Raw genomic sequence first — 15,651 nt, 5'->3', positions numbered from 1 at the left:
TTTACGTATTACGCTAAAAATATCACATAACGATGAGAAAGGTTTTGCTAATTGACAAATAAATTTCCTAAATGAAGCCTAAAATCCAGAGAAAGCTGTAACAAAATATATCCGAAATAGATATCCTGTAGAATATTAATTAACCTTAATAAAAAACCGATATTCTTTAGAAAAGGTAATTAACATTTTTCAGGAGGGGAATTCTGTAACGCTCTGGCAATATCATATGACAAATTGGGTTTGAGTCTCAGGAGAGCTTTTTCGAAAATGCGATTCTGTAGTCGTGACATTGTCATTTGAGCTCACGTGGCATTGTCAGAAGTCACATATTTGAGATTTCTGGCAATTAAAATGAAAATAAATGTTGTTAAACAAATCAACCAAGCAGACTGTATTTGCATAATATCACTAAGTAAAGGCATTTCATTAAAAAATTAGTGAATTGCATATTCGAACTCATATGATACGACAAAAAAGCTCGATTGGCATTGTCAGGTTTCGAACTCACGCGTGACAATGCCACGAAAATTACAGAATTCCCCTACAGGATATGTAAGACATGAAAAAAATCCTGAATAATATTCAATTTATTCACACAGAGATGTCTTTTGTTTGGAAAATGTGAAATATTTTAACCTAAAAAGGCACTAAATACCCTCCTCAATTAATAAATACTAGAAAATTATATTTTCGAAGTTCAGTAATAACTTATCCAAGAGACAAAGTTATTCTGAAGCCAAGCCAAGCATTTGAAAAAATAAAAGGATCAAATTGATTCAAATTTGATCCTTTTGAAAAGGATAGATCAAATTTCGGACTCTGAATGTACATTTATCATAATAGAACATATTAATTTGATCCATCCTTTGCAAAAGATGAATTTGATCCTTTTATTTTTACCAGTGAACCCATTCGAAAATCGATCGAAAGTCTTAATGGCGCTGGCACACCTTTTAAATCAGGAAAATTTCATAAAGTAAAAATTTGCTTCTCTTTCTTTCTCGAAAGGTTTGCATAACTCTATCCCATTCATTCGGTCTCAAAATTGGACTGAACTTATTTTAATTTGGTGTGATGTTCAAATGAAGAAGAAGAAGAAGAGTACGTCAAAAGAAAGGAATGTTAATTTGGATCACATGAAATTTTATCGATCTAAAAGGTGTGCTAGAGCCATAAAAATCAAGTTCACATAACCGCCACCTTAGCGCTGGCTGGCTACTCCTCTATTTCGAATTTTCGGTATTCATGACACGTCAATCGTTAATAAAATTGTATAAACTTTTGCCATAGAAAGTGAATTTTTGTCAATAATCCAAATTCTAACCGGTTTCAATTCAGCTGAAAACATACGTATTTTCAACTGAATTCTGCTAACCTTAAAACGATACTCGCGAGGCATTGCCATTTTTAATATATTTGGTTAACACTTTTTTCGAGAACTACTTACCGGTCAGCATATTTTTACTGATCGACTTAACAAAAATATGCTGGAAACGTTGGCTTTTTTTTAGCTAACTAGCTAACTAGCTTTAGTTATTCAATTTTGTGCACTCGTGAATTTAAATTTTCGGACTTCCAACGGGTTTTTAGTTAAGTTTTTCGTGATATACCTTCGAAACGGTATAGAAAAAAAATCTCAACAGGCGAGAGCATTCAAATCGGGAAGGTTAATAATTTGTGTAAAGATTGTGATCTCTATTAGATTTTCTTCTTCAAAATAAAGTAAGAACTTGGAAATTCGAAAGACGAAGACTATTATTATCGCGGTACACTGCTGGCAATAATCATAGCTCCACTTTTTCATACTGGAAAAACTTTGAAAAACAATTTTTTTTTTGGAAAAAAATAAAAATATCATTTGAAGGTATTTTCAAACCAATATGAAAAATTGCCATTTGAATTTCATATCGTTAGAACTGTGAGTACTGTGATAGAATCTTTATCAATATGGCGATTTTCGGGTGGCAATAATTATAGCTCCACTCAATAAATTTGGCTTCAGAGTATTTATTTTCAATCAGTGAAGGTAAATATCTTTTAGTAATTCAATTAGTAACTTTATTAAGCTAATTAGAATCATTTTTATAAAGTTTTTCATGAATTTTGCTGAAATTTTGTAAGAAAAATGTTTAATGAACAAAAATAAGGGATTAATTAAGGTATTGAAAGGGATGAAAATTGACAACCAAAAAATTTCCATAAAAATGACAAGATCCTATCACCTTTCATCCGAATTTGTCCATATTGCCGACATATATGCATTTTAAACCACTCCCAGGGCTAAAAATCTCCTTTTGTTAGAGGCAAAAGTGTTCAATTTTCCGTGTTACAGTCGAAAAAAACAAGTTTTCTACCGAAATTTGATGTAAAACAATGCTGACTGCTTAGTCTCATCATGTTCTGTTGATCCTGCCCCAAAACAGAATTCCAAGTGACTAAGGTGGTCTTTAGAATAATGAAACAAAAAAAATATCAAAAAGAAGCTTATTGCAGTTTGATGAACAGAAGGTGTTTTACCTAATTTAAGTGGTACAAAATTATTTTTTTCGACTAAAAAAATTGATAGGTCTTGTCTTAACTTGTTTTCTGTCTGAAAAAATAATTTTAAACCACTTAAATGACGTAAAATACTTTTTATTCATCAAACTGCAATAAGCTTCTTTTTGATAATTTTTTATCTCATTATTCTGAAGACCACCTTAGTCACTTGGAAATAAATTGAAAATAAATACCTTGGAGCCAAATTTATTGAGTGGAGCTATAATTATTGCCACCGAAAATCGCCATTTTGATAAAGATTCTATCACAGTACTCACAGTTCTAACGATATGAATTTCAAATTGCAATTTTTCATATCGGTTTGAAAATACTTTCAAATGATTTTTTTTTATTTTTTTCCAAAAAAATTTTTTTTTCAAAGTTTTTCCAGTATGAAAAAGTGGAGCTATGATTATTGCCAGCAGTGTATAAGAACAAAACGTCGTTGTGTGTCGAAAATTCAAATTAAATTTCGAAAATTCGACTCAATACCACAACATAATTAGAAAATTATTAAAAGAGTTGCTCATTGATTATAAAATAATTCCCATGCGACATGAATAGTCTATTTTTTCTCATAATAAAGTGAAGAACGTCAATATTAACACACAGACTTTTTCGAAATTCGAAGAGTAACCATATGAGCCTCTTTGCAGATTAATCAAAAGCTCAAAATGCTGTTTGTTGGCTTTTCAAACCGATTTTAAAATGTTTTTTTCTTATCTATTTGAGTTTTCTTGATACCAAGGCACTCACTGCATTTGCCAGTTTTTTTTGACATTTGTGACATTTCGAAATTCGAATGAGAAATTAAATGAACCACCACATTGCTATGTAAGCGTTGCTTTGAATCTCTGGGAAGAACAAAAGAAAAGTCACTTCAGCATTACAAAATGTTTGTAAGAAAAATACTTTTCGTCGATTTATTAGACTTTGAAATAGAGCTTAAAAATAAATTAAAGTTCAAATGCGCTCGGCACACCTTTTAGCTCGGTATAATTTGATGAAGTCAAATTTGCGTGTTCTTTTTTTCTCAAAAGATTTGCATAAGTGTTTCCCATTTTTTCTGATTCAAAAGTGAACTGAACTAAATTTAATTTGGTGTGATGTTGAAAAGAAGAAGAGTGTGAAAGAGTAAGATAGACATATTCAAAGTTTTTAATAAAGAAAGGAACAAGGAAAGGAATGTGAATTTAGATTATGAAATTTTCCTAGCCCAAAAGGTGTTCCGGATGACTGACAAAGGAAAAAATGATCAGGAATCAGGATAATTTCATGAAAGCAAAATTCCTGTGTTTTTCTTTTTCATCTTCACTCAAAATCGGGTTGAACTAAATTGAATTTGTTATGACGTTTAAAAAAAAGAAGAGTACGAGAGAGTGAGACAGATATATGCAAAGCGTTTGAAAAAAAATAACCTTTAATTTTGACTTCGTGAAATTGCCCTGATCCAAAAGGTGTGCCGGACTCAGGGGCCATAAAACAACATTATTAATTTAGAAAACCTTCATACAGATAAAAAATCAAAATATAATTAGGTCAAGGGCCAATTAAGCCTAATAAAAAGTGAAGCTATTTTTCACTTTTCCTTGTAAAAATTTAGCAAATATTGCACCGCGACTTAAACAAATTTGCTCGTAGTTCTTGTATAATTTTGGCGAACATTATGAAATATGTATTTTTAGATAGCTTTTAATGCACTGTTTCGAAATATATCAGACTGATAACTCAATTCTCTTTAGGAAAAAACTTGCCAATAGTCTTCAGTGACTCTATGCAAAAACGTAATGAAAAATGAAGTGTCGAGAGGCCCCTGATTAGGTTTTTTTTAATACATTTTCTAGGATGAAATTCTGTAGTGCTTGTAGTCATGACTTTAAGTTCTAGTCTCTCAAGTAACCATACATTTTTAGGAGAAATAGAAATATTTCAGTAATATCTGTACGTTGAATACTATTTTCATAAAGAAATTAACTTCCTAGTGCTACTCTTCAGGACCAGAAGGTCTTTAGAATTATGCCCCTGACTTTACAACATTCTTCTGAATTGAACATATTTAATTTGAGTCAATAGAACGCATGGCATTTATTAATAATAATGAACATGAAAAGAAATTTCTTTAAAAAAGTTTCGTTGGGAGATTGAATACATTCTTTGATTTTCAGCTTTTGAGGAGGAAAAGTCCGTGAATCAAGTTAAAAGAATTTATTTTTAAATTACCATCTTTAGAAACATGAATTGCTTATTATACGTAATAGAAATTATTATCAAAGAGAAATTCAATGATGCTACGTAACTGTTTTCTCCACATGAAAGCACTGTTTTTTGCCGCGAATGGCGCTGGCAACTGTTCTCAATTTTTATTTCTAAAGCTTCTAATTGAAAAAGCTCGACAAATTTGAATAGACTTTCACTAAAATTTTCTTTTATTTATAACTGGGTGAATTTTTATCCAAAATTTCAAACAAAAATTCTTCATCGAGAACTTCAGTCCGTAAAATGTTAATAAAAACAATTTTAAAGTAAAAGCTTCCCATCGTAATTTTGCTAATGGAGTAAAAATATATGAAAGAAAGAATTAAAGGCAGCTTCAGGAATTTTGGGCATCGATGCTTGACAATAAGATTAGATCGAAGAAAATGCGAACTTTTGAAAGCTCAGAATATAAATTAGGAGCTTTTTGGGAATTGCAGACAAAGCAATTGTAGAGAAGAATAGAGGAGAACATATAAATCCTGGTCATTGTGTTCTTGGTCATTCTCATATGTTTTTCCTCTTTGCAGTGGTGTGATTGAATGCAAGGAGCCCATCGAGGTGGTAAGCTACAAAATTGGAGTATGCAAAGTGTCTCCGAAGGGGAAGGAGTGTACGACGAAATTCGAGAAATTGGGCTTCAATGGGAAATCCAGTGTGGTCCTGTGCAAGCCACAAACTGGCCGCATGCATCAGATCCGTGTGCATTTGCAGTATTTAGGTATTTATTGTACACCATGAATTTCCCATTCCCATTTGCACTGTGTTCCCATGTAAACCCAAAATATTTACCACTCTTTACCAAAAACTCCAGCACTGCATATATTTATGTATTATACCCAGAAAATGAGCCACAAGAAAGACATATGACATATCTTTGTGTTATTTGCAAAGTTGTCAAATGACTGCAACAGTGTGACATGTTCTTGTGAAATTTTCACCTCACGTTGCAGCCTCATGATCACGATCTTTAGTCAATTTTGTCGACAAGCTTCGACACTCCATTGTCTCCCTCAGAATACGTTACATAATCATCCTGCTTAAATCAATTCCACCCAGTCTCGAGGGTGCTTTTGAGAGCTTCTTAACATAGCTCCTCCTTTCCATTTAATGTGCCTTCAACAGGGTGTTTGTTCTATTGGATTTTACACTCTCAATTTCTACAATGGGGCTCTGTATTAAAGTTCTTCCTAAAGTTGGAAAATTTCCATGTTCCAAAGTCAATGGAAGAACTCCCAAATCTGCTTTTTGATTTAGCCATTATTATTGGTTTCTTCAAAAAAAAATCAGGAAAAATACAATAAATCTTGATATATTTTTGCTTGCTGACAAAGAATTTAGGTTGGTTTTCGAAATCGAAAACTGTAGCTCCGGTAAACCTTTCAGATCAGCAAATTTCGTAAAGTCGAAATTTGCATCCCTTTTTCTCTCAAATCTATTGCATATGTCTATCTTACTCTTTCGCATTCTTCTTCTTCTTTTAAACTTCACAACAAATTCAGTTTAGCTCAAGAGAATTTAGAATGCGAAAGAATGAGAAGCAAAACATTTGAGAAAAAAGAGATGTGCAATGTGCATCTTGCTTCTTTCATGAAATTTTCCTGATCTAAAAGATGTGCCAGAACAATTAGCAGCTAAACAATTAGCTAAATTTTGCTAAATATTAGCTAAATATTATTAAATTTTATCATTTGCTATTCACTGGCATGTTAAAATAAGCAACTTACTACAAACAGTTACTACTAACCCTAACTAAAAAAAACTGAATTTTTGACAAAAAGTTGGCTGTAACTTTGATCAGTTAAAATTCAATTTTGATTTGTAGTGAATTTAGAACATAATGGCTCAGGCACACCTTTTAGATCAGGAAAATTTCATGAAATCAAAATTCACATCCCTTTCTTTCTCAAAGGTTCTGCATATGTCTGTTCTTCTCTTTCACACTGTTCTTCTTCTTCTGTTGAACATCACACTAAATTAAATTTCGTTGAGTCCAAACTTGAGTCTGAAAGATTAGGATAGACTTATGTGGATCTTTTGAGAAAGAAAGTGACGCGAATTTTGATTTCATAAAATTTTACCAATCTAAAAGGTGTGCCAGACGTTAACTCTGAAAAATGCGACCGGTTTTAGTGTAATTTTTTCCATTTTTTTGTACACATTTCACGAGGTATCTCCAAAACTACGTAGGTTGCCAATTTAGGGTTTTCGATTGCCTCTTCGTTATTAAATTGGCTTTTATTTTGTATTAGTATTTTTTTTGCTAATGCATTCTACAATAACAGAAAACAGTTAATAAACTCAAAAGTTTTTTCGCCACGCTAGAAACTTATGGGAAACATAGGAAATGTCATGCCCCTGGCCGGAGGCATAATGGCTCACGCACACTTTTTACATCAGGAAAACTTCATGAAATCAAAATTCACATCCCTTTCTTTCCCACACGTTTTGCATGTGTCTCTCTCATTCGTTCGCACTCCAAATTCGCTTGAGCTAAATTGAATTTGTTGTAATGTTCAAAAGAAGAAGAAGAGTACGAAAGAATGAGATAGACATATGCAAAGCGTGTGAGCAAGAGAACTCGAATTTCCACTTCATGAAATCTTCCTAATCTAAAATGTAAGCCGGAACCATAATGCCGCTGACAGATCTTTTCAATTAATTGAAATTTTACCACTTACTCTTTCAAACTGAAATCAGATATATTTGTCTCATTCTGTAAAATGCAAATTGAAATTGAAAATGAAAACGGAATTGAAATTTCAATTTACCTTTGACAGAAAGGGACAATTATTTCTGGATTTTTCTTTGAAAGGGTATGAGATAAAATTTCAATTGATTGAATTCCACTCAACTGAAAGGTTTGTTAGTGCCATAAAGTTCTGAATTCAGTACAAAACAAAATTGAATTTTGACTAATCAAAGCAAACTTGTCAAAAATTCCAAGTGTATTTAGGAAAGTAAGTTGCTTATTTTAACATCCCATGGAATACAGAATTATAAAATCTAGCAATATTTAGCACGAGGTAAAATTTAATTTGATTGATGATTACTCAATTGATAGGGTGCGCCACCGCCATAATGCTGCAAACTAATTAAAAATTCCATTTGATCAAAATTCCGGTCAAAATTATCTATTTTTTTGTAATGCCGCTGGCACGCGTTTTTAATTTAGTTAAATCCAATAGATTGAAATTTTTCCTCTCGCTTTTCAAATTGAAATTATATATAATTGCCTCTTTCTGTCAAATGTAAATCCAAATTGAAATTGAAAATGAAATTGAAATTTCAATTTGCATTTGACAGAAAGAGACAACTGTATCTAATTTCAATTTGAAAGAGTAAGAGATAAAATTTCAATTAATTGATCATTACTCAAGTGAAAAGGTGTGCCACCGCCATTATGTTGCTTACTAATCAAAAATTCCATTTGATCAAAATTTCCGTTCTAAATTATCTATTTTTTTGTAATGCCGCTGGCACGCGTTTTTAATTTAGTTAAATCAGAGAGGCAAAATTTAGTTAAATTTTGCCTCTCTTTTTCAAATTGAAATTAGATATAGTTGTCTCTTTCTGTCAAATGCAAATCCAAATTGAAATTGAAAATGAAATTGAAATTTGAATTTGCATTTGACAGAAAGAGACAACTGTATCTAATTTTATTTTGGAAGAATGAGAGGTAAAATTTCAATCGATTGAAATTCGCTAAATTGATGGGGTACTCGCGCCATAATATTTGAAAATGAACTTAGGTTTCATCCTTCGTTTTTATTTTAGTTTTTTCAACTCTTATTTCTTTGAAGAAATTTAAAAAATCCACAAAATAATTTGTTTTGTTACTGTCGATTTGCCACCAAAAACATTCCAAACATTCCAATACCTTTTCATGCCTTTTGAAAACTTTTTGAAATACTTCTTTAGAAATTCTTGAAGTTCTAAAAACTCCTTGAAATAACAATTTTCAACTTCTTCAAGTCCTTTAGTAAATTTTGTAATACCTTCTTAAGACATTAACGAGAACTTTGTGCACGTTTCAGAGTTAATTTTCTCTATGTTTCTCATTTTCTCTGAAAAAGGTGACAAACATTGAAAATTGGAAAGAGTATTCTTGAGTCAATTAACAGATCACTCAGTAAACTCCTTTTCATTCCCGTCTCATTGTAATGCCGCAGAGATTCTCGCAATGAAAATTAGTGTGAAATTGTGGATGACATTGTGACTAAATGGGCTAGGGGAAGAGTGTTATTCCTCATTGACAATCTCAATTGCAGGCTATCCGGTAATTAATGATCCGCTGTACAATCACGAGGTGTTCGGACCGGCCAAGGGACGAGGAGGTGACATTGGTGGTAAATCAGATGAACAACTAGTGAAGGACTTGATAAATATCCACAATGCTGAGAATTGGTTGGGAATCGATGGTGACTCAGAAATGTCACTGTTCAAATCCATGAAACCAGATGCTGAGGATGGTGGTGTTTTGGGCTGTGGTAAAGGTGAGTCAAGAGTTGCAATGACTTTAGATTAAAAATTAATTCCTATTTGAAGCCTATTTAAATGAGGGTAGTTCGAAATACATCGCATTGCTGCTCTCATGAGTCTTGGAAAATACCCCTGTGGTTTGTTTCTGAGATTAAAATATTCCTGTCATGTGTTCTAATCTTCATAAAAGTGTCTTGGCTAAAAAAGACAGTCAAGCGTCTTTATAGGGAGAATTTCGAAAAACACTTCACTGTGCTATGAATTGGTGAGTCTCGGGAAATCTCACCAAATGGTTCGTTCGTAACATAAATTTTATCCACCCTCTGTTATACGCAATAAAAGTGTGCCCTTACTAAAATAGAAGATATGCTTTCCGTACAGAAGTAGATCTTGAAAAATTCGAAAATCTATTTGAAGATCCAAAAAAGAGACTTTCTTACTTCTTAATACTTTCGCAAGGTGGCGGAAGTTACATCCTGTTCGAATTTCGAAGTGCTCAAGTGTCAAAATGTGTTGGTCTTCACATTATTGTGAGGAAAAAAACTGAACAACGACGTTTACTGTTCTTGTCCCAGTATTTAATCACTCCATAATCACTGAGTAACTCTTTTTCCAGCTTTTTAGTGTGATATTTGATAAATTTTCCCCACTTTGTTCGAAAATTTAGTATGAAAATTCGAAATTGAATTTGAATTCTTCGAACTTCAACGACTTTTTGTGCAAATAGAATTCCATTTACCTTTTATCCAAGACACTATTGGAGAATCAAAATCTATTTCTGTTTGGGTTCAATTCACAGCCTGAGTTTGATTCGCTAATAGTGTCTTGGCTAAAAAATAAATGGAACCTTATATTCACAAAATATCGTTGATACTCGAAGAATATAAACTCAATTTCGAAATTCTCAAAGAAAACCAAATTAAAAGGTCGCTAAAAAGTTTATCTGGAATTTTATTGGAATAAGAATATTTTGAATTTCGTTTTCTTATTTTTTCTCACAATAAAGTGAAGACTGGCTCATTTTGACGCTAGAAAAACTTCAAAATTCGAAAAGGTACAGTAGACTCTCGCTAATTCGGCTCTTTTAAGATCGGGTTACTTTTTAATTCGGGCAGCAATTAATTTTGAAAAAAATTGTCATTTTCTAGATTTGATTGTGATTATTGAATGAATAAATATGATTAAATATGCTACGTGGATTGTCTTAGTTGTGATATGATTTTGCATTATGAAGAGTTTTTCATGAGATTTATAATAAATATGAGTACGTAAACTTAATGTGACTAGGAAAATGAACAAAAGATCGTTGCATTTCAAAAATTTTCATACCCGAATTTCTATTTAATTCAGGTGACATTTCGGTCCCAATTGCCCGAATTTGAGAGAGTCTACTGTAATACTTCTGCGACGATGCAGACGAAACGAAAAGTAAATATGGCTTTTGAAATGCTTTTTATCTTAGACACTTTCCAATCGGACTTTCTTTTTTAGCAGAGACACTAAGAGAAATTTCGAATAACTCACCAGACGTTTCACATGTATTATGTATTTCGAAATACCTACATCTAGGAAAGCCCTTAAAGGATACTTTATTAACAGTATCCCCCTTTTAGGAATTTTAATCTCCTGTCTTTAGCTCAATTATAACAAATTAATTGTCATCCGGATTCTTCCAAAAAGGCAAACTTCAATGGGAAATGAGTTTCTATTTCGAACAAAATAAACGTAAAGAAATTTTCTAGCAATATTATATGCAGTATATGTTGCTTTTCTTGGAAAATATTTCCAACCATATATTTACCTCTGAATAGCTTGTGAGATAATTAAAGAGATAAGAGAGGAAATAATTGAATTTCTCCCCCAATTCATCTCCTATCTAAATTAATTTCATCTCTGATTGAGACACCAGTGACTTCATTTTGCCGTCTCAGGTGCTAGTTAGGCTTGGGGGATGGTTGTCCCCAAGGGTGAGAAAATGACACACATTTCTCGGCAGAAAATCGGAGCCTCTTTTTCTTTCCCCAACCCTCTCAATAACCAAGAAAATTTCCTGCGTGTTTGGGTGTCTCAATCGGGCAATCGAAGACCGAGAGATGCTACTGGAAATGAGGGTGGTTTTCCTTTTTGTTTTTTTGGAAATGTCCATTGAGGGAAAAATTTATACAATATCCCTTCCAATAAATGTTGCAAATTGGCACTTTGTGACTCTTTTTTTGGGGGTTACTCTTGCAAATGATATTTGGTTGGATTTAGACAAAGAAACGTAACCAAATTAAATTTTGTCTGGTTACTATTGGTATACTAAGAAGGGAAATTCACCTTTCGGTTCAAAATGAGGGAAAGTGTCTTGGATGGTATGTTGTACGTACTAAAATGGTGCGCTGTATCAGCTAAATAAATGTTTTTCCGGAGAGTGAATAATTACTTATCCCAGGCGCCAGGACAACAAATTAAACTTAAAAAACACATTTTTTTCTAAGAATAATGACATTTTATTACTTCACAATCATAAAATGTGTCCTTACTATTTCGAAATTCTGACAATTCTTGTCAGATCATTTATGACTTTCTGCTGTGAACTATTTAGTTTAAAGTGAGTCCAAATTGAGAAAATTTCAAAATTTTGATCTCTCAAAATCATTCGAAGTATCACCAAGCTCTGGCCTCAATTCCTAGATCAAGATAAGCAATAAAATCGGAAAAATATAGTTTCTGATATTCCGAAACAAAAAAAAAAATAATAATAAAAATCACTTTGAAAAAATATGGTAAAGCGTCCCAGTTCTTGGTGTTTACTTGTTTACTATCGACTAAATTAATTCATAAATCATTAAAGCATTTAAAATTGAAAATTGGTAAAGAAGTGCGGATTTTTAGAATGCTTTGGCATGAGTTATAAAAATACGGACAAAATAAATTCGAGAAAAAAGTCATTTATGGATGCTTTGCCGATTTATTAATGATTTCAAGACCTTTCCTGAAAATCCTAATTTAATCAAATTGGTTGAAAATTAAACCCTCTAGAACTAGGGAACTTCAGTGGATCAGTTGCTAGAGTAATGTCTCTATGACTGTGAGGTCTTGTGTTCGAAACTCGGAAGCTACAGATTTTTTAGCAGCCGTATCGAATTCGTCCAGTGAGGCGACATTTATAGAGGGGACTTTTGATTCGAAACTGTTCTTTCGAAATAAAAATATCTCACTGAGCTTTCTCTGAGTGAAAATTACCTACCTTCTGGCGCATAAAATATCGCACTGAGCTTTCTCTAAGTGACAATTACCTACCTTCTGGCGCACAAAATATCGCACTGAGCTTTCTCTCAGTGACAATTGCCTACCTTCTGGCGCACAAAAATAACTCTTCGAAAGCTCAATCAGCTGTTTTTTGTTATTGATTAGTGCTGTCCGTGCAGATTTTTCAAGGATATCTTTAAAAATGCCTAGTGTTACAGTGAAATTGTTTAGTGAATTTAATTTTTATTTTAATAGATTGTGTTTCTAATTTTAATAACAGTTCCATAACACAAATGAGTAGAAGATCTGTTGAGTAAAATCTCCAAAAAACGATATATTGCTACCAGGAGAAAACAAGGAGTACTAAAGTAAGATGAAGGTTTTCATAAAGTCTAGCTATCATGAATTCTATAAAGGAAAACTAAATGTTAGCTATTGTAAAGCAACTTCATTAGCAAAACGTTTTCGGATTGTAAAGCAACTGACGATGATTCCTTAGATTCCTGACAACATATCATAAAACCCTGCGGTGAGACGAGTTTGACACAATATCTTTTTTAATTTATTCTTGATCAACCATTAATATTTACTTGGTAACCCTTTGACTTCTATTAAATTATTGTCAATACCACGTACCTCAAAGCAAATTCGAAACGTTTCGGAATAAAATAGAAAAAACTGCTAGACTTTTTATTTTAGTCGAGACACAAGTGGGAGTATTATAACAGCTAATTGGGAGATTTTATTCAGACACAAACCTCAAGGGGAGATTTTCCAAGACTCGCCGGTGCATAGCACAGTGAGGTGCATTTCGAAATTCGGGTGGTACAGAACGGAGTTCGATATAAAGATCTGTCGATACGAATACACATTCACTGCAACTGATCCAACCAAGGCTGGTCTGCCACAATATAGAAACGGCATTGTGTGTTTGCCTCAGACATACAGAAGCCGAGATTGAGAGCTAGAGGACCGTCTTGGGGGGGGGGGGGGGGTTAAAGTAGAATGGACAATGAAGTAATGGGGAGTGCATAATGGGCCCAAATAAATGGCCTGGGTGCAGCGAAACCGATAAAGATTTAAGCCGATCCATAGACAAATCTTAAACGCTCCAGAACGGTTAGACTTTGACCTTTAAAAATTCATAATGGCGATTTTTGTTATCATTTCAAACATTTTCGAAATAAGCCAAGAAAAATGGTTTCGGACGAGATAGAATTGGTGGGGAAAAGTAAAGGTCACAATCATGGGTCCTTTGGGAATAATTACTGGTGGGTTCCTCGAAGACAGACATTTCGTATCTCTTACCGTTTGGCTTCTAATTGGATGACAACTTTACGAACAGAAAAAAAATAATATTAAAAAAAAACATTTATACTTTGAGTTCGAGCAGTAAAATGTTGATCAAAATTTTGCATAATTATTATTCTTTATACATAATTATTCATTTATAAATTATTTTCATTCCTTTGTTTGGATTAAAACTCTTCAAAACAAGGTCCGTCATATTTTTTAAGGTTAATTTTGAGGTTAGCTTGAATATAACCTATTATTTTCTATAAATTTCTGCAATTAATTTTTCTAGAGCTTGTTCTCAGAGTATTTTCTCTTTTTCTAAATCTCTATCATTGTGCGGGAAATGCTGCGTTTTTGAAAAGCTCTTCGGCAATAAGTGCATTTCTTATAATAAAAAAAAATCCAATCCTGCCGCAGAATCTCCTTTCAAGAACCTGCACAAAAAGTTTGCATTTCACCTCAAGCACTGTGTGAAGAGTTCTCTTGAAAATTTTCCAGTAAAATTTCTCCCCTTAACCAATTTTCACTGAAATTTGAAGATCGAGTGAAATTGTTGTGTGAGGGGTTTGAGAAGGAGTTAGAGGGAAGGGAATTAAAGAAGGAAAGGGAGAAGTTAAATGGTGATAGTATGGAAAATGCAGTGTTGTTAGGATTCCTCCTAGCAAATTTGCAAAATGCAATGTTATGAATTACTTCCTCTTTCATTCACCATTCCCAATTCCATTTCTTTGCTTCCACCATTCACCAGGAAACATCCTGAGTGACGACGACTGCGAAACTGTGTCAAGAGAGGCGTCACCGTGTTCAGAGAGTCCCAGACCATTATCTCACGGAAGTGAGAGTCCCCATGAAAGTGTCTGCTTATCCTCGACACCATCGACGCCTCAGCAAAATTCACCGCCGGCAGCCGCCAGCCACATCAAGAGGACACAGGCAAAGGTTAGTAGTTAGTAACATTCTTTTAATTACTGTCCATGGGGTTCTCACTGTGAGTACTCCCCGAGAACCAGTAGTAGCCAGGCAAAAAGTGCTCCTCTGGAGCTCAAAATGCTTGGTTAATTTTTACTCTGCAACAGTAGCAATTGAGAAAATTACACCACAAGTGCTCGGAGCAATTTTGCATGGGAAAACCACAGAGAATATTAACTAAACAAGATAAACAATAAGTTTAAAGTTTTTCACTCTGCCACACTTTCGAGGCAGACAGAGAGTGAGAGAGAGCGAGGAGTGCAGTTGCTAAAAAGGGTTTTGGACTTACTCACGGACTCTAGGATAATCTAATTTAGTCCCAAGGGAAGGACTGTTCACTAAGAATGTGTACAATGTACTTCCAACTCTGCAAATTGGAAGTAATCGGATGAAAAATTAAATTGACAAATTTAAAAATTAAGTAAGTCTTATTGGTCAAGTGTTGACCAAGAAAATCTTCTGGTAATTTGACTTTTCAATTCAGGCTTGACTTGGAGGATCATTCAAAAAGTCATAACTTTTTCAAAACACAAAGAAAGTAAAAGAGGAGTAGTAAAAAGAAAGAAATTTGGTCAGAAAAAATCTTAAATTTTGATCAGTAAAACCTGAATTTTTATCCTGTAAATGAAATCTGTTCCTAATTTTCAATAATGGGCCATTTCCATTGAGAACTTTCTCAATGAATTTGTTAGAAAACTTTCAACTCTATTAACCTATGAAGAACAGCGTTTTTTGATGAAATTAAAGTAAATTTAAGTTCTTTGATGGTGAAAATAGTGCGTGCAGTGAGAAAATGTCCCTTTATTGGGGATACGGTATGCTCATAACACTGATTTACGGGAAAGACGGGCAAAGTGTAAGAAGTGCGTCGGAAAACAG

At 33.3% G+C, this 15,651-nt stretch overlaps 1 protein-coding gene across 3 annotated transcripts in view; it reads left to right on the top strand.

Moving 5' to 3' along the window:
• LOC129808236 (pseudouridylate synthase RPUSD2-like) overlaps positions 1-15,651 on the top strand; it is a 351,794-nt gene that overhangs the window by 315,180 nt on the left and 20,963 nt on the right. For all 3 annotated transcript variants that reach the window (XM_055858055.1, XM_055858054.1, XM_055858053.1), the window contains exons 8-10: positions 5,322-5,512; positions 9,063-9,287; positions 14,552-14,742. In XM_055858055.1, the coding sequence (XP_055714030.1) occupies positions 5,322-5,512; positions 9,063-9,287; positions 14,552-14,742 (607 nt within the window). The remainder of the gene's footprint in view (positions 1-5,321; positions 5,513-9,062; positions 9,288-14,551; positions 14,743-15,651) is intronic.

The sequence above is a fragment of the Phlebotomus papatasi genome, chromosome 3 (assembly GCF_024763615.1).
Source record: "Phlebotomus papatasi isolate M1 chromosome 3, Ppap_2.1, whole genome shotgun sequence".
NCBI classification, from domain to species: Eukaryota; Metazoa; Arthropoda; class Insecta; order Diptera; family Psychodidae; genus Phlebotomus; species Phlebotomus papatasi.
The sequence above is the reverse complement of the archived record's forward strand: the minus strand, read 5'-3'. Positions and strand labels throughout refer to the sequence as shown.